Raw genomic sequence first — 19,146 nt, forward strand, 5'->3', positions numbered from 1 at the left:
AGACAAATTCAACCTGAGAGACATTCTACAATATAACTGCATGCACCTCAAAACTGTGAAGGTCATAAAGAATACGGCAGACTGAGAAACAATCAGAGGCCACAAGAGACCAAGACGAAATAACTAAATATAGTGTGGTATTCTGGACTGGATCTTGGAACACAAAAAAGATATTACAGATAAACTGCAGCTGATAACATACCAGTGATGGTTTCTTAGTTCTGACAGAGAAAATAATGTAAGATTATAATATTAGGGTAAAGTGAAATTGGGTGAAGGGACAGAACAACTTTTCAGTACTACCTTTATAACTTCTAAAGTATCCCCAAATTAAGAGTTTATAAAAAATTTCAGAGACTGCTCTTGCCTCTCCTGCCTTCTGAGATGGCCCACATTCTGTGCATGGAGTGTTTCTTCCCTGAATAAACCTTCCTGGAAATGGCAACCCACTCCAGTACTCTTGCCTGGAAAATTCCATGGACTGAGGGGCCTGGTAGGCTACAATCCAGGGGGTCGCAAAGAGTTGGACAGGACTGAGCAACTTCACTTTCACTACGAAGAAAAAAAAAATCAGAGATACAGATCAAATAACATGTAGAAGCATCCTATATCAAAATCAGAAGTTTTCAATATGTTTAGCCCAGAGGATGTCTGACTTGTAGCCAATGCTACAGACTTCCCTTCCTTCCTCAGTACAAGTGTTCTATACTAAGAGGCAGTACCTCTTAACCCATCTGGCCATTTCCCCTAGGTCCTTTGAATAAAAGATGAGCAGGAGTCAAAAGTCTGAATAATATGGTACGAACAATATAAAGTTTATATGAATATCTGTGAATAAAGGCATTTCGGAGTTTTAAAAGCTAGTTAATTTTACCAGATATTTAAGTATCAGTAGGATATATTAAAATAATTAAATAAAATAGATTCAAAGTCTTTGAAAGACACACCTTGCCAGTATCCCACATTCCCATTTAACAAGTAAGAATTTCTGGGTACCATAGTCATTTAAAAAATAAAATAAACTTAACATTTACAAAAAGCACTTCAAGGAATTCCCTGGCGGTCCAGTGGTGAGGACTCAGTGCTTCCACTGCGTGGGCGCATGCTCAATGCCTGGTCAGGTAACCAAGATACCACAAGCTGTGGAGGCGTGGCCAAAAAAAGTACTTTAGTTGTCTTACACACTGACCTTATAAACTGATACGAGTGAAGGAGGCAATATTGAGATTTTGAAGTAGATTACATATAATTACTTTGATATTAAATATCAATTAATATAAAATCAAAATTTAAGCCAAAGTGGTGTCTCTGGCAAACCAGAGATGGTCATCTTAGCTATAGATCTCATTTTGAGAAACACTTAACATTGTTAGAGGAAATATTATGATGGCCTTATTTCCTAATTAAAATTTTAATATATTAGAATCCAAAATGCAGGTCCCATTCTGAATTTTATAACACAAGTGGTGATAAAGTGAAATACTTCTGTCTACCAAACCCTAAGCTGTTATTATTAATATCATGTAAGAAACAATGATACTGTATAAATTAAAAAATGACTAGAAAGGAATATGATTTTAACAGAATTACTTCACAATACAGATATACCCTTACGGATATAAATAAATGCCTAAAGTCTGTCTATGAGTAGATTTTAAATTTGGAGCTGTATTATATTAAAAAAACTGGAGCTAAACAATGGTTAAAAAACTCCCCAAAGATGGTAACTTAGTAAACAGTGTAGCCAAAGAGCATTTAAAATAGAAGACATTTAATTTTCAGTTTAATATGGTAATCCACAATTAATAAAGACAAGTTGTACTTTCATTAATAAAACATCTATTTTCTCAGCCAAATAGATAGATGTTTTATTAAATCTTCACACTGGGAGTAAAGAGTTTTCGGAAACTTTAACAGATAAAAATTAAGCTAGCTTGAAAGATCTCAAAATGTAAAGTCACAGCAAATACAACCCCCTAGTGTTGATCCTCATTGTGATACATTCTAAAAAGTATATTCTCTGACCAAAACTAAACCATACCAAAAATTGCCCCCAAAATGAAAATTCTAGCACAAATGAGTTAATGTAGAAACAGAGGTTTAAATATATTTCAGTTAATAGTTTGGACTGTGGTGGGTGGGTCACTCTATTATAGAAAAAGGTCTCTATATATCCACATTTTAGAAGAGGTACAATACAATCCACATATTTAAAAAATGAAAAATAAAGGTTCTGGAGGGGTAAAATAGTAATGCTGGTAAAGTCTATCTTATTCATGATACACACATCTCAGGTTTTAATTATGATGTGATTATCCAGTATACAGTAGCTTAATATAAAACAAAACGTGTTCTCTCAAATCTGAGTCTATGTCTTTAAGGACTTATCCAATTTAATTAACTGATCTAAGCATTTTTTTAGTATTATTTTTATATTAATAGTCGATTATTTCCTCCACTAATATAGCTAGGTTCTAAACAAGGGTTTTTTTCTTTTTTTCTTAAGTATCCTACAGATCCCAAATAGATAAAGGGAAAACACTGAGAAATAAAGAAATCTGTCACCCTTAGAACTACCAATTCTACACTCGAGATAATTCTGAATTGAAAAAAACATTTTTTTAACTGGGAAGAGGCAATATAAAAACCTCCTAAAATGTAGAAGAAATTAGACTAGTTTAGTTTAAATATCTTCTTTAATAAGACATTACAGCACACAACTGAGCCCCCAATGTGTCAGTTAAACATGGGGATGCAGAGCCATAAGAAAGAGAATGGAAACAAGTCTAATCTTAACCCCATTCCTTTTGGTAACTAATGGTAATACAGAATACAATAGGAGCAATTCTGTGTATTTTATCAAGTCTTCAAAGACACCATAAGAGTTTTACAACGAACTAAGCTGTCATCTGTTAAAGAATCTTCAAATTAAATAATGAAGATGTTTAAAATTTTCCCCTGCTAGTAGATTTAAGCCAAACACAAAAAAAGGGGACTGCACTAATAACCCTCACATGAAGTATAAGAATGTCTTATTCAACATCAGTGGAGCCATTTCCCTATCACTGAGGTCTAGCTGCTTATAAAAAAGGGTTAAACACAAGAACATAAAGCTTTTATTCTGAATTACAGTCAATAAAGCAAAAAAAAAAACCCCAAAACTTGTAAAAGGTTTGTAAATGATCCGTTACTAACATAAACATACATATGCTCAAAGCACTTTTAAAAACTTTTAAATTGTAATTTAACCATAACTTCTGTAATACCCACTGTAAGCAATTAGGCAAATTCTAATGTCTGGTAACCAACATATTTGGAATTAACAGATAATAAATCTGAAACTGAGGAAATTAAGTACATGGAAAAAATTACTATTTTAAAGTAAGAGTATAAGAATAGGAATTGCTAAGAAACTATCACCACTGAAGCTTTTCCTTGGAAATATCTTATTTTAAACTTACACTGAAGACAAACAAGGCGGGCAGAAAATGCACAGCTATAAAACAAATGCAGTGATGAGTTACAGCAGAAAGAGGGAATGCATTTTGTAATCAATCCACAGGATCAGATTTGTGGCTCTAAGCAATACCAGTAAATATTTGCATGTTCTTCCTATTAAATCAACTTTAAAATTTAAACTGAGTTACAGCGGTTTTACTTAGTATTAACAGTTGGCAAAAGCAAATTAGAAGAAATCTAAAATTAGTCTTTTTTAATTGGGTAGGATTTACCGCATTCATCCGAACCAACCCACTTCCCCATCCTTAAGAGTAAAAAAAAAAATGTGGATGTTGGCCTATTTTAGTACTTTTCTAGTTCACATGCAAGTCATACTATACACAGTCTTTGATTTTAGGGACCAGAACAAAGTAAACTCCTAAAATCAACTATTCACTTAAAAAGGAAAGAAAGGAGACGGTTCTGGGAGTTAACCCAGCCACAAGTCATTCCAATCCTTCCGTTACTGCAAAATCCATTCATAAATGGGCCAAATTATTATTAACTTCCAAAAACGCCTTCCAAAATTATGAAGTTCAATTTCAAATCAAAGAACTTAAACAATTTTCAAAGAATCAAGTATAATTTATAAAAGCGCTTTACCAGTTCACATATGTTCCATCATATTTTATATTATACAACAGGCTGCTTATTTTATTGTGGCATATACTTTAGAACATAATTTTTCAGGAGGGCTCACTGACAATCCTACCAATCTGAAGAATATATTAGTTATCTACAGGCTATACCTGGCTGGCAGGTATAACCAGGTCACACAGCAAGCTGAAATAGTCCAACCTCAATCACAGGAAGAGGGAAAAATGACACGATTGCAATATACTAAGGCAGCAGGTAAGTCATTCTTCACCTAGGTCAGCAACTGCCAATAAAATCCTGTGCACAAATTAGTGAATGAGTCTGCTCTGATTTAACTATGAACCTGCCCCTGAACTGAGAAAAGGACCTAAGAACTGCGCTTGCAATTTCAGCTGATGAATTAATTAGATTTTTATAAGGCAAATAATGTAGAAAGAACAGAATTTCTAAAATCATTTATCCTGTGATGTTGTAAAATCAAAGTACTACTTTATTAAATGAGTTATTTTACACAATATGAACATCAATATAATTACAATTGTAAAAAAATTTTTTATAACAAGGATGGACTGATTTTCAGATTTCCAAATCAGAGTCAACTGTACATTTACACAGAATTGTCTTTGCATGAAGCCCAAAAGGGAACAGCATAAAAATGAGTGTTTCTGTAGCCCCTTTATTTTTGCTGATCAACAGTTTGTTAGAAAAGCAGCTGCAGGTTTGTTACCTAAGGTCTGAGACAGTAGAAGAATCAAAGGTGTCACGTATTCACCTATAAAACATAAGATGTTCAGTGAATGTAAGCATTACATAAATATGATTTATATGTATTTCAAGTGTCTTTAAAAAAAGCAAAACATGCCTAAGCTATGAAGTCAGCCTGACAGATTTGTCAACTAAGTTTTAGAAACAGATCTTTGACGAATATAAAAAGAAATAATTCTCATACATATACCATCACCACCATTAAGGAAAAAATCCAACCACACAGAAAGTACAAACTGATTATTTTCAAGTAACTGTCCAGTTTATAATGAATGCCTACATCCTACCTTATATTTTAAGGTACTCTGCTAAGCACTCTAAGTCAAATACCAAGAAAAAAGCACTCACTGACTATGGTCTGCATCATTTCTGGGAGCAAGATCCTCAAATACCTTTATAATGGTTATTTTCTTTAAGCTGAAAACTCTTCCATTCTTGGACCAGAGTTGGCCAGCCTCATCCCATTTTTGGCCACAGTGGTAAAAACTTGGATGTTTCAAAGGCATTGAAAGGATATGGTCTGGGAAAATGGACTTCTAACAATTGCAAAGTTACACGTTAACTTAAAAGAGGGCAGTAATGAAGTCTCAGCTAGAAGACAGAAATCAATTTTACAATCACAGAAGATAATTCTGTTCTTATATACAACCTGACATTAGCAAAAGAAAATGTCAATTACCTGTAAACAACTTTATGCCTGAACATCAGCTAATTCTGGAGGAAGTGGAGTCTTAGGATGCTTGCTCTCAAAGTGCTGCTTGAAGGTCTTAGGGTCTGGCATTTGTGTCTAATTTTAAAAATTGTGCAAAAAAGAAGAGTTAGATCTGATTCATGAAATAAAAGTGTGTTTTTAAAATCCTAAGCCTGTTCATGATCAGTAACTATTGCAAAACACTTTTAAACTCCTTTAACTTACTGGCTGACACATGAAAAAGGACTTTAAAGAAACTCGTAGCATATCCCACATTTCACATATAAAAAGGGATGGGTCACATAGAGTATTACCTGATTAACAACAAACAATAGATAACATTTACTGGACATATTCTGTTCAGCATTGTTACCAAACTTTTCATAGAATCTTCTTGTAATCTTAAATCAGTTTCTACTATCCACATTTTATGTGCTAAAGAAACTAAAACCTACAGTTTAATTTGTCCAGTACCTGTGTTTAACTTAGTACTAGGTACTTCAGACCTCAAATACTACACTATACTGACTTACCTGGCAAGGACATTCAATTATTTATTCTTTAAGTACTTTACATTAGATAAAACATTAAATAAACATTTTTTGTTGTTTTGCGTTCTATCTGAGATACTCTAGTATTTTTAGGTCAAAGTATTTTTTCGTTAGTAATTTAGTGAAATTTACTTTTACCTTGTCTCCTTACAAACAGAATCTGAAGCATGCTCAATCTCATTATTTTGTGTATATCAAAGCTCAATAAAAACAAGTTATTTAATGTAACAGATTTCTTCTATTAATGAGAACTTTTAAGGAGTTAGGAATTCTTTCATCGGTAATGACTTCAATAAAAGATTTAACTTTAGTCCAGGAATCAATCAAGTCTTATCAATATCCCTTCCAACCATGGGCTTCCCAGGTGGCGCAGTGGTAAATAATCTGCCTGTCAACGCAGGAGATGTAACAGACATGGGTTTGATCCCAGGTTGTGAAAGCCCCCTGGTGGATGAAATGGCACCCCCTCTCCAGTATTCTTGCCTGCAGAATCTCATGGACACAGAGGACTAGCAGGCTACAGTCCATCGGGTCGTGAACAGTCAGATAGACTGAGCATCTGAGCCACTTCCCATCCATACTACCAATTCTATCCAGACATACAGAAGGAAAAAAAGTCTACTGTAACTGGAACCACCTCACCATGCACTTTTATTCACTAACTTCAAGGGCGGTGACCTTAGGGGACTTCCCTGGTGGCACAGTGGGTAAGAATCCACCTGCCAACACAGGGGACACAGGCTTAACCCCTGGTCTGGGAAACTCCACATGCTGTGGAGCAACTAAGCCCAAGCTCTAGAGCCCATGCATCTCAAGTACTGGACACACACACACAAGGGCCTGCAACCCACAACGCCTAAGCCTGAGTGCTGCAACTACTGAAGCCCCTGTGCCCTAGAACCCGAGCTCCCCAACAAGAAAAGCCACCACGATGAGAAGCCTGCAGAGCAGCCCCCAGTTGCCCCAACTAGAGAAAGTCCACTAGCAGCAGCAAAGACCCCTCGCAGCCAAAAATAAAAATACTATGAAGAAAAAAAAAGAGTGGTGAGCTTAAACAGGCAAGAAAAAAAAAAAAAAAAAAACCACCCTGGCCTGGTATTTAAGAAAAACTGCGTGGCAGTGTGGTATAGCGGTTCAGAAAGTGGGCTCCGGAGGTGGACCTCCAGGGTTCAGATCCCAGCTCTCCAACATACTAGCTGGGTGACCCAGCACAAGTTATTTAACTCCCCATGACTCAATTCACTCTTCTGTAAAATAAAAGTACTTTATGCCACAGAGGAGTTGTGTGATTAATGGGCGCATACATGTAAAACATGTGGCTCAGTGTCTGGCACCTCGTAAGCACTCAATAGCAGCTGTTATGATTATTCTTCAATCTAATAAAACACATTAATATTAGTGAAAGTCCTCAACATGAATATACTCTAGTTTTGTAGACATAACTACAAATTTAGCAAAGGAAAAAAAAAAGCCAAGTATATAACCAGAGGTGTCTTATATAGCTCTAAATTAAGAATGTAAATCTGACTTTTCTTACGAAGTTCAAAGTATATTATTTGCCCTTAAGAAGACATCTTTTTTCTCCATGAGGAAAGGGTTTTTGCTTTGTTCATTCCTTCTCAATAACACCAAGAGAACTGTGTCTGGCCAGAGGAGCTATTCCAAAACTATAATTGTTGGGAGTTCTAAGGCAGTTCAGAGATGGCAATGGCAACCCACTCCAGTACTCTTGCCTGGAAAATCCCATGGACGGAGAAGACTGGTAGGCAGCAGTCCATGGGGTCACCAAGAGTCGGACATGACTGAGCAACTTCACTTTCACTTTTCACTTTCATGCGCTGGAGAAGGAAATGGCAAGCCACTCCAGTGTTCTTGCCTGGAGAATCCCAGGGACAGGGAAGCCTGGTGAGCTGCCGTCTATGGGGTTGCACAGAGTCGGACATGACTGAAGTGACTTAGCAGCAGCAGCAGCAGCTAAGGTGGTTCAGTGGTTAGAGGACTCTGTGCCTCTACTGGGGGGTCATAGATTCAAAACCTAGTCAGGGAACTAAGATTCTTATGTGTCTCAAGGCAAAGACAAAACACACACATACACACACACACACACACATATATATAAAATCATTGAATAGAAGAATGAAGATGGGTTCCTAACACAACCACCTCTCAAATCTCCTATTTCAAGTAAAGCATTTATCTTGCAATGTTTGCAAAATTTTAACCTATACAAACCAATCTCTAATGAAAGAATTGTCCATGAGAGAGCTATGTCTTTCAGATAAGACTGGGCACATTCAGGGTGGTATGGCTGTAGGAAGCTATGTCTTTCAATTCCCCTTACCCTACAGACAGTGCAGGTATATATTAAGGCAGCTTTGGCAGCAGCCTTCTGATCATGTCCTTGTTTCTTCTTTTGTCCAGCTTGCTTTTTGGCATTTTTCTGCTGAGACTGAATCTTCTGCTGTCCACGAGCCATATCTGAAAACAGAAGTTCAGACATTAGAGCGAAATCTTAGTATGATAACACCCCAAGAACTGGACAGCTGTTTTACAGAAATATCAATCAAAATGTATGGATTTTCAAATTCTCACACATAATGCTACTAGAGGATAAATTGCTATAACCACTGTAGAAAACTAGTCACCTACACTATAATCTCACAATTCCACTCTTAGTATATATTAATAGAAATGCAAATACATTTTTGTACAGCAAAAGGTAATGCTCAAGAATGCTCAGTGCACCTGTTTCCAAAATTGGAAAGACTCCAAATGCTTATTAATAGTAGAGTAGATACATAAGGTGTGGCAGACTTCTATGATGGACTACTATGCAGCACTCAAAGGGAAGGAACTATTATTACAAGCAACAACATGGTTGTATCTCAGTGTTAAAGGAAAAGAAGCCAGACACAAAGAACCTGTGTGGTATAAAGTTTAAAACCGTCAAAACTAATCCAGGAAGTAATAATGGGAAAAAAGGACATGAGGGAGACTTTTGGGGTGCCAATAATGTTCTGTGTCTTGATTCAGGTAATGGTTATACAAGCGTTCACTTGTAAAAATTCACTGAACTATACACCTAAGAATTGTACACTTTCCTGTATGTAATCTTCAAAAGTTTACCTAAGACAGTTTAGCCCCTTCCTCAATCACTTAATCATTTTGCAAAAGTACTTTCCCCTTTGACCTGAGATTCTTACAACTTTAAGAGAAATGAAAGCTGTCAGCCAGTGCCTCTAAAGAAGTTCACAGGAGCAGTGGGAACCATCCTCTTGAATACTTAGGTTTCATAAAATTACTGTGCTATTCTTTAAAAAAAAAAAACAACTGCCCTTCATATGACTGCTGGACAAATTATTAAGTGATATTAAGGGTTGCTGCTGTTGTTCAGTTGCTCAGTCATGTCCGTCTCTGCGACCCTGTGGACCGCAGCTCGCCAGGCCTCCCTGTCCTTCACCATCTCCCAAGCACTTGCTCAAATTCATATCCATTAACATTAAGGGTACTTTCACAAAAATGAAAGATATCCCTTTTTACTACTGGCAATCTGAAATTAACATGGGTTAAAAATTAGGGGAAAAGTTTTTATTTTTTCAATAAAGTTACAGACTTCTTTAAGACAATGAGTTAAACCTGTTCATAAAAGGTGTATAATGAGTTGCAGCTGGTTTTTAAATACTTCAAAATAGGATCTTTAAAAATAGGATTTAAGTAGAATCCCTATGGATAATTTTGACTAGCACTGCAATTAAATTTTAAACTTTTAAGTCATTTCAGGACATGAACACACAATACACCTATTAACTTCACCAGGAAAGAGTGTTAGCTTGTTCTGACTGGAACCTTAACTAGATAAGAGGTCAAAACAGTCACTGAAACACCCCAGTTACTCTCAAAAAGAAAATGGGGAACAACAACAACAAAAAGCACATCCATAGGACAAGTTCCCACTAGCATTAAACATCGAACTTAAAAGTCAAAATACAAAGGAAGGTCAATCCTTTTCTAGGAAGCCAGCCTAGCAATTCAACAAATTACAAAATTTTTCAGTATGGCTAGCCTAATATAAGAACCCCATTCCCATCAAATAATGGTGTGTACAATCAGATGTGTTAGCCACTGAAGGCTAAACTTCCATTTTTGTTATTTAAAAAAAAAAACAAATCCTTATTAATTCCAAGTCAAATGAAATGCTTTTTTAAAAAGTATATTTATGGCAAGTTTACAAACCTATTCCCATGGAAACAGATTTGGACACTTCTGCATTATTTGAATGATAGGTATTCAATCTTTATGACATCTCAATGTTTATAACATTCTTAGTATCTCAATGCCTTAGCATCAGTACCTTAAGTCAGAATACTTCAGGCTTCACATGGATATGAAGTCTTCCACATGATGTATGCTATGTATGTTAATACACAGGTTATGTATGTAACCTCTTAACTGTTTTACACTAGGGGAAAAAAATCTTTTAAAATGGTAAGCTACTAATTCTAGAAGTTTCTTTGATATCTAAACGTTATTAAGCTATTCTGCTAAAATATTCATGCAGTGATCTGAAAAAAGCAACTTTTGCAGTTACCATTGCGGATAAAATAAAACATTAACAATACATTTTCCCATTCTCACTGTCATCTCACAAAAGTAACAAAAAAACCATAACAGCTTCAATAAAGAAAAGATTGTGGTTGCTGTTCTTATTTTTAAAACAGAAAACACGAGGTAAAGGAAATTGAAATCAGTCTAAATGCGTAAGACCGGCCCCTAAGTTCTAGCGACACGCTTGCATTGATTTCCTTTCTGAAAGCAGAAATGCAAACGAACAAACCACCTGCTTTTGGACAGCTCAACTCAGGGCTTGCTCGCAAGCCAACTGAGTTTTCTACAAAATCTTAAGCGTAACTAAGCATAACTTCTCTTTGATTAAATGCAGCGAACTGAGGGGCAAGAAGTCATTTACAAATACCTAGAAGCTGGCTTATAACTTTATTTTGTATGGTTCTCCGAGGGGGGCTGTAAAGAGGGAAGTAAGTAAAGCGAATAACGAGTTCTTCCAATATGAGGGACTCTTACAGGAGGTACCGAATATAAGCCTTGCCCCAAAGAGTCTCCTAAAACCAAAACAAACGAGTAAGAGAAAAAATTTTTGAATCCAGGAAGTAGGATCATTTTCCATTAAGTATCTGAAAACGAAGAGGCCCGGGCAGTGAACAACAACTTGACTCTGGCTTTTTTAATGAACTAAGTCCCTTTCAGAGAGGAGGGAGGATGAAAGGGCCGGCAGTTAGGTCTATCTTACCCAGCACTTCGCTGAACCCGGCTGTTAAGCTCGGCACACCTTCCTTCCCAGACCGGCCTCTCCCGCCTGGGAGAGAATTCCTCCTCTTTTTTGGCCACCGAACCCCCTACCTACCGGCCCCTCCTCACGGACCCTGGCCCGAGACGCGCCTCCCGGGGGCCTCCGCTGCCCGAAACCCGGCCCCTTCGGGCACCCGGAGTCCCAGCTGAGGGAAACCGACCAGCTGCTGCCGCCAGCGGATAAGGCTACCGCTCCGCCGCCGCCGGGGCCGGCCTGCGAGCCGGCCACCTGCAGGGCCTGGCGGGCGCCCGAGATTCCCCTCCTTCCCGGCGGCCCGCGCCGGGACAGGGCAGGCTCGGCGGCCCCTCAAGGAGGCGGGGCAGGCCGGCGGCCCCTCGCGACCCGCGCTGACCTGCCCGCCTCCTCACGCCCCCCGCCGACCCAGCCGGCAGGCCCCCCACCCCGGCTCCCGGGCGTCCTGCGGCGTCAGCGCCACCCCCACAGCCGCTCACCCGGGCCGGGACAGTCTTGCGTCGGAGAGACCGCGCAGCGCGAGAGGGCTCGCGGGGGGAGGTGGCCGGAGGGAGAGGAAGGGGAGCGCGCCCAGCACCGCTTCAGCCTCCTCCACCCGCCGAGGAGGGGAAAAGCGAGAGCCGGCAGCACAACAGCCCGCGCCTCGCACCCGCCGCCGCCGCCGCGCGCGCCCGCCGCCTCTGCCTTGAGGGAGGCCACTACGCCTCGTGCTCGCGCACGCCGCGCACTTCTCCCAGTCGCCCCAGCGCCGCCTGTTCCGCGCAGCCCCCGCCCACTCGCCTTCCTACCCCGGCCTCCAGACCGCCTCCCCACCTCCCCACCCGCACGCGCGCCTGCGCCTCTTCCGGTTTCGCGGGCCAATGGCAGCGCGCCCCTATTACATAAGCGCGAGGGGCGAGGCCTGGCCGGGAAGGCGGCCTCTCAGAGACAGGAACGGCAGGGGACGTCGCGCTCTGTCCCCGGCGCCCCTCCCCTCCGGCGTGCTCCTTTCTAGGCGGCTTCAGCCGGCCCCGGGAGCCGCGTGATCTCGGTCCTGTCGGGTAACGGCCTGCAGTGTGATTCACAGGTCGCTTGCTCACTGACTCAGGCGGCGGCCCGGCCTCAGCCCCCGCGCCCGTTCCTTCTCACGAGTCTCCAGTCTCGGCCTGGTGGAAGCGTGGTGTTGGTGGTGGTTGGGGGGGGTTCCAGAGAGGCGCGCCAGCGCCGCGGCGGCGTGGGTTACCGACCTGGGAGCCAGCCACCCGGGCGCACCGCCGCCGCCGACCCCGCCTCCAGTGAGGCCAGCGGGCCGGGAGGGCCTTGCCTGGGACGCGCAGCCTTTGTTCTCTCACAAGCTGCCTTTTACCTCGTTCCCACGGAAACCCCGGTTGTTTGACCAATCTGAGGGTTTTAGTGAGTTCACGATTCACGCCTGACTGTCTCACTGAGAACTGTCGGCTAGACCTCCCTGACTGTTTCAGGCTGACTACTTAACAATATACTGAGTTGTTAACATTTAAGGGAATGGTTGAGATGATTTGGGGCGGGGGGCGGGGAGGGGAGCCGGGAGTCTTGATTTACAAGCCACAACTGGTAATTTCTAATAGCTGAATCAAGAGAGATGGCGATTGTAACGATTATTAAAGTTTATCTGGAAAAGACTTGCTAGACATTGGCTTTTTTTCCCCCTCGCCCTCCGCACCCCCAACACACATTGGTTTTTAGTTAGAACTACAGATAAAACAACAAAGAAGGCTCTTACATTTGACGTTCCCACCTTGCCCATAGCCTCCGCTTACCCAAATTTGTCAGTGGGCAGGAAAATGTTAGTTGAACATAGTACAACGCAAGTTACCTGGATTGGGAAATGTATAGTCACACAATTGTTTAGCCAGGGAGGAGTTAACTGCTGATTGCATTTGGGTGGCATAAGACATGGATCTGGTTGTTCAGTCCTTCCTTTTCATCCTCATTTCAGTTCCTCTTGCCTTTTCATGCCCTCCCATATTGCAGTTTTAAAGTCACGTGTTCAAATCAATATTTCTCCAGTATTCAATTGTAAGCTCATTTGTGCCTCTATATACCCAATGCTTCAGTTCAGTGCAGTTCAGTTCAGTCGCTCAGTCCTGTCTTGACTCTTTGTGACCCCATGAACCGCAGCACGCCAGGCCTCCCTGTCCATCACCAACTCCTGGAGTCCACCCAAACCCATGTCCATTGAGTCGGTGATACCATCCAACCATCTCATCCTCTGTCATCCCCTTCTCCTGCCCTCAGTCTTTCCCAGCATCAGGGTCTTTTCAAATGAGTCAGCTCTTTGCATTAGGTGGCCAAAGTACCAGAGTTTCAGCTTCAACATCAGTCCTCCCAATGAACACCCAAGACTGATCTTTAGGATGGACTCGTTGGATCTCCTTGCTGTCCAAGGGACTCTCAAGAGGCTTCTCCAACGCCACAGTTCAAAAGCATCAATTCTTCGGTGCTCAGGTTTCTTTATAGTCCAACTCTCACATCCATACATGACCACTGTAAAAACCATAGCCTTGACTATAGGGACCTTTGTTGACAAAGTAATGTCTCTGCTTTTTAATATGCTGTCTAGGTTGGTCATGATTTTCCTTCCAAGGAGTAAGCATCTTTTAATTTCATGGCAGCAGTGTGGTGATTTTGGAGCCCAGAAAAATAAAGTCAGCCACTGTTTCCGCTGTTTCCCCATCTATTTGCCAAGAAGTGATGGGACCGGATGCCATTATCTTAGTTTTCTGAATGTTGAGCTTTAAGCCAACTTTTTCACTCTCCTCTTTCACGTTCATCAAGAGGCTCTTTAGCTCCTCCTCACTTTCTGCCATAAGGGTGGTGTCATCTGCAATAGCTGAGGTTATAGATATTTCTCCTGGCAATCTTGATTCCAGCTTGTGCTTCTTCCAGCCCAGCATCTCTCATGATGTACTCTGCATATAAGCTAAATAAACAGAGTGACAATGTGCAGCCTTGACCTACTCCTTTCACGATTTGGAACCAGTCTGTTGTTCCATGTCCAGTTCTAACTGTTGCTTCCTGACCTGCATATAGGTTTCTCAAGAGGTGGGTCAGGTGGTCTGGTATTCCCATCTCTTTCAGAATTTTCCACAGTTTATTGTGATTCACACAGTCGAAGGCTTTGGCATAGTCAATAAAGCATAAATAGATGTTTTTCTGGAACTCTTGCTTTTTTGATGATCCAGTGGATGTTGCCAATTTGATCTCTGGTTCCTCTGCCTTTTCTAAAACCAGCTTGAACATCTGGAAGTTCGCAGTTCATGTATTGCTGAAGCCTGGCTTGGAAAATTTTGAGCATTACTTTACTAGCATGTGAGATGAGTGCAATTGTGCAGTAGTTTGAACATTCTTTGGCATTGCCTTTCTTTAGGATTGGAATGAAAACTGACCTTTTCCAGTCCTGTGGCCACTGCTGAGTTTTCCAAATTTGCTGGCATATTTAGTGCAGCACTTACAGCATCATCTTTCAGGATTTGAAATAGCTTAACAGGAATTCCATCACCTCCACTAGCTTCGTTCATAGTGATGCTTCCTAAGGCTCACTTGACTTCACATTCCAGGATGTCTGACTCTAGGTGAGTGCTCACACCATCGTGATTATCTGGATTGTGAAGATCTTTTTTGTACAGTTCTTCTGTGTATTCTTGCCACCCCTTCTTAATATCTTCTGCTTCTGTTAGGTCCCTACCATTTCTGTCCTTTATTGAGCCCATCTTTGCATTAAACGTTGCCTTGGTATCTCTAATTTTCTTGAAGAGATCTCTAGTCTTTCCTGTTCTATTGTTTTCCTCTATTTCTTTGCACTGAGCGCTGAGGTAGGCTTTCTTAGCTCCCCTTGCTATTCCTTGGAACTCTACATTCAAATCGGTATATCTTTCCTTTTCTCCTTTGCTTTTTGCTTTTCTTCTTTTCACAGCTATTTGTAAGTCCCCCTCAGACCCAATGCTTAGCAGCATATAAAACATGGTAGGAATTGAAAGGACTTTTATTGACATATCATGAAGATGTAGCTTATTAGTAGTCACCATAATAGTTGTTAATAGTTATTATGGTTAGCCTGGCTACTAACTATTAACCTGGCTAATTTTGTTGTTCCTTCTCTGAGTCCTATTGGACTGTCCACAACACCATGGACTGCAGCATGCCAGGCTTCCATGTTCTTCATTAACTCGTGAAGTTTGCTCAAACTCATGCCATTGAGTCAGTGATGCCATCCAATCATCTCATCCTGTCACCCCCTTCTCCTGCCCTCAATCTTTCTCAGCATCAGGGTCTTTTCCGATGAGTCGGCTCTTCGAATCAGGTGGCCAAATTACTGGGAGTTTCAGCTTCAGCATCAGTCCTTCCAATGAATATTCAGGGCTGATTTCCTTAGGATTGACTAGTTTGATCTCCTTGCAGTCCAAGGGACTCTCAAGAGCCTTTTCCAGCACCAAAATATGAACGCATCAATCCTTCGGGGCTCAACCTTCTTTATGGTCCAACTCTCATATCTGTATGAGACTACTGAAAAAACCATAGCTTTGACTATACGGACCTTTGCTGGCAAAGTGACATTTCTGCTTTTTAATAGGCAGAGGATGAGATGGTTGGATGATATCATCAGCTTAATGGACATGAATCTGAGCAAACTCTGGGAGACAGTAAAGGACAAGGAAGCCTGGCGTGCTGCAGTCCATGTGGTCGCAAAGAGTCAGACACAACTGAGTGACTGAACAATAACAAACAGGTAGATAGTGTCAGTTGAGTTACATTGTAGGATATGTTGGGCTTCCCAGGTGGTGCTAGTGGTAAAGAACCCACCTGCCAATGCAGGAGACATAAGAGATGTGGGCTTGATCACTGGGTCAGGAAGGTCCCTGGAGTAGATCATGGCAACCCACTCCAGTATTCTTGCCTGGAGAGCCCCATGGACAGAGGAGCCTGGTGGGTTATAGTCCATAGAGTCGCAAAGAGTCAGACATGACTGAAAACTTAGCACATAGGATACCTATCTGGTGTAGCAAAATTTCTTCATGTTTATAAAACCTACGTATCTGGTGCGGGGGTGCATGCATCTAAGTCACTTCAGCTGTTCTGAGGCCAACCATCAAAAGCCAAAACTGAGTAGTGGCTCAATTCCTGGAAATCTCCACCCCTTCCTCAAAATAATTGGGATCATCCTCCCACTCATTAACCTTTTAAATAATCCAGCCCATAAAATCTAACCACACCGAATTTTGAGACTGCGGTCTTCTGAGATGGTCCACACTCTGTGGAGTGCATTTCTCTCTAAATAAATCCCCTTCTTACCTATCATGTGTCTTTCACTGAATTCTTTCTGCAAAGAGACCTCAAGAACTCGAGCTTCATTAAGTCCTGAAACCAGGTGTGTGATCTTAGTTAAAAGACCATGAGTTCAAATCCCAGTCATAGGTGCATGGCTTCACTACCTGTACCATATACAAAAGTGAATAAAAAATGGATCACAAACCCAACCGTGTATGCTAAAACTCTAAAATTCTTAGCAAAATACATAGGAGTAAGTCTGCATGATCTTGGGTAAAGCAAAACCCTCTTAGATATGACACGTAAAGCACTGATGACAACAGACATAACCCAGTTAAAAAATGAGCAATAGAACAGGTTAAGTATTTCCTTAAAGAAGATAAACAAATGGCCAAATATGTATAAGAAAAGATTCTCTCCATCATTAGCCATCAGAGAAGGGCAAATCAAAACATTGAGATTGTACTTCACACCTACTAAAATGGCTATGACTGGAAATTCCCTGGCAGTCCAGTGGTTAGTGATCTCAGGTGGCCTCAATCTGCAGTGGTTTGAAGCAGGGTCTCAGTTCCCCAGCCAGAGACTGAAGTCAGGCCATGGTAGTAAGAGCACTGAATCTTGGACCATCAGATAATGATGACTGCACACCTCTGTGAATATACTGAAAACTGTTGGATTGTACACTTTGAGTGGTTTGTATGGGAATTATATCTCAGTAAAGTTGTTATATATTGAAAATCCACTTGCTTTAGAATAACAAAGAACATAAAGTCCAATATTCTTTCCATTGCCATGCCTAAATCTCCTTCTCATCTATCTACCCTACCTCAATTAAAGGCACTGCCATCCACTGGGATAATCATTTCGAAAGCTCATTTTTAGTGTTGATACTTCTCAGTCCCTAAGCCCTCACTTCCAATCTGTCACCAAGTCATGTTGCTCCTACTCCAGAATATACACTGACTCTGTCCTCTGTTCACTGCCTCTACTGCCACTCTTCTGATTCAAATCACGGTCCTTCATCTGGTTTGTCTGGGGCTTGAACCTACCAGGAAATTGAGAACTTCTCCAGCTACAGCCAACACCCCCCCATTTTTGTTTGTTTGTTTGTTTAAAGGCCATGCTAGGTGGCTCGTGGGATCTTACTTCCCTGACCAGGGATTGAACCCAGGCCCACAATGGTGAAAGCGCGGAGTCCTAACCACTGGACTGCCAAGAAATCCCCTCCAGCTCCCCTTTAATTCAGCCACTTCTATGGAATCAGAAAGATCTTTCTAAAATTAAGATCTGCTCAGGATTTGTTGTTCGGTTGTGTCCGATTCTTTGTGACCCCATGGACTGCAGCTCAGCAGGCTCTCCTGTCCTTCACCTTCTCCTGGAGCTTGCTCAAACTCATGTCCATTGAGTCGGTGATGCCATCCAACCATCTCATCCTCTGTCACCCCTTCTCTAGCCCTCAATCTTTCCTAGCATCAAGGTCTTTTCCAATGAGTTGGCCCTTTGCATCAGGTGGCCCAAGTATTGGAATTTCAGCTTCAGCATCAGTCCTTCCGATGAACATTCAGGGTTGATTTCCTTCTGGATTGACTGGTTTGATCTCCTTTGCTGTCCAAGAGACTTTCAAGAGTCTTCTCCAACATCACAGTTCAAAAGCATCAATTCTTCAGTGCTCAGACTTCTTTATAGTCCAGTTCTCGTATCCATACATGACTACTGGAAAAACCGCAGATTTGACTAGACAGACCTTTGTCGGCTAAGAATGTCTCTGCTTTTTAATACGCTATCTAGGTTTGTCATAGCTTTTCTTCCAAGAAGCAAGCGTCTTTTAATTTTGTGGCTGCAGTCACCATCTGCAGTGATTTTGGAGCCCAAGAAAATGAAATCTGTCACTGTTTCCATTGTTTCCCCATCTATTTGCCATGAAGTGCTCAGGATACTTCTGTGCTTAAAACTCCTCACTGGCTGTCCACGGCACACAGGATGAACTCGAGCTCTCATCACGGCGCACAAAACCACGTCTGGGCTCTTGCTACCCTTCTTTCTTGCTGTGCTCTGGCCTCAATGGTCTTTCAGTTCCTCAAGCCGACCAAGTTCTTTCCGACCTTTGGGACTTGAGATCTGCTCTACCCTCTTGTGATATTTGTAATATGATTCTACGTGCTCTATCTACTTTCTAGTCACTCTTTGATTCCCAGCAGAAATGTCATGTTCTCATGTCCTTCCTTGAGCCCCCATCTAAATGAGGATTCCTCTTGTTTAGTGCTCTCATAACACCCTGTACATTTCATCCTTAGGACTTACACTGTGCGATATATTGTGAATATATACATGTATATACATCTATACAAGCACATGTGAATATGTGTGGGTGTATATATATATATATATATATATATAATATATGTAAAATATCTCCTTTC

The 19,146-nt window shown here is 41.2% G+C and overlaps 1 protein-coding gene across 2 annotated transcripts; it reads right to left on the reverse strand.

Annotated features, from left to right (window-relative positions):
* Nucleotides 1-4,550: 4,550 nt before the first annotated feature.
* Nucleotides 4,551-12,182, reverse strand: ZNF706 (zinc finger protein 706). Of its 2 annotated transcripts, none has more exons than XM_065902831.1 (4): nucleotides 11,920-12,182; nucleotides 8,444-8,580; nucleotides 5,540-5,647; nucleotides 4,551-4,867 (listed from the first exon to the last, which is right to left on the reverse strand). In XM_065902831.1, exons 2-3 carry the CDS (start codon nucleotides 8,576-8,578, stop codon nucleotides 5,552-5,554), a joined length of 231 nt encoding a protein of 76 aa, XP_065758903.1. In that variant the 5' UTR covers nucleotides 8,579-8,580; nucleotides 11,920-12,182; the 3' UTR covers nucleotides 4,551-4,867; nucleotides 5,540-5,551. The 2 variants fall into 2 exon arrangements, with proteins under 2 accessions (XP_065758903.1, XP_065758902.1); XM_065902830.1 differs by lacking the exon at nucleotides 11,920-12,182 and adding an exon at nucleotides 11,408-11,427.
* Nucleotides 12,183-19,146: the final 6,964 nt, after the last annotated feature.

The sequence above is a fragment of the Muntiacus reevesi genome, chromosome 12 (assembly GCF_963930625.1).
Source record: "Muntiacus reevesi chromosome 12, mMunRee1.1, whole genome shotgun sequence".
In the NCBI taxonomy this organism is placed as follows: domain Eukaryota; kingdom Metazoa; phylum Chordata; class Mammalia; order Artiodactyla; family Cervidae; genus Muntiacus; species Muntiacus reevesi.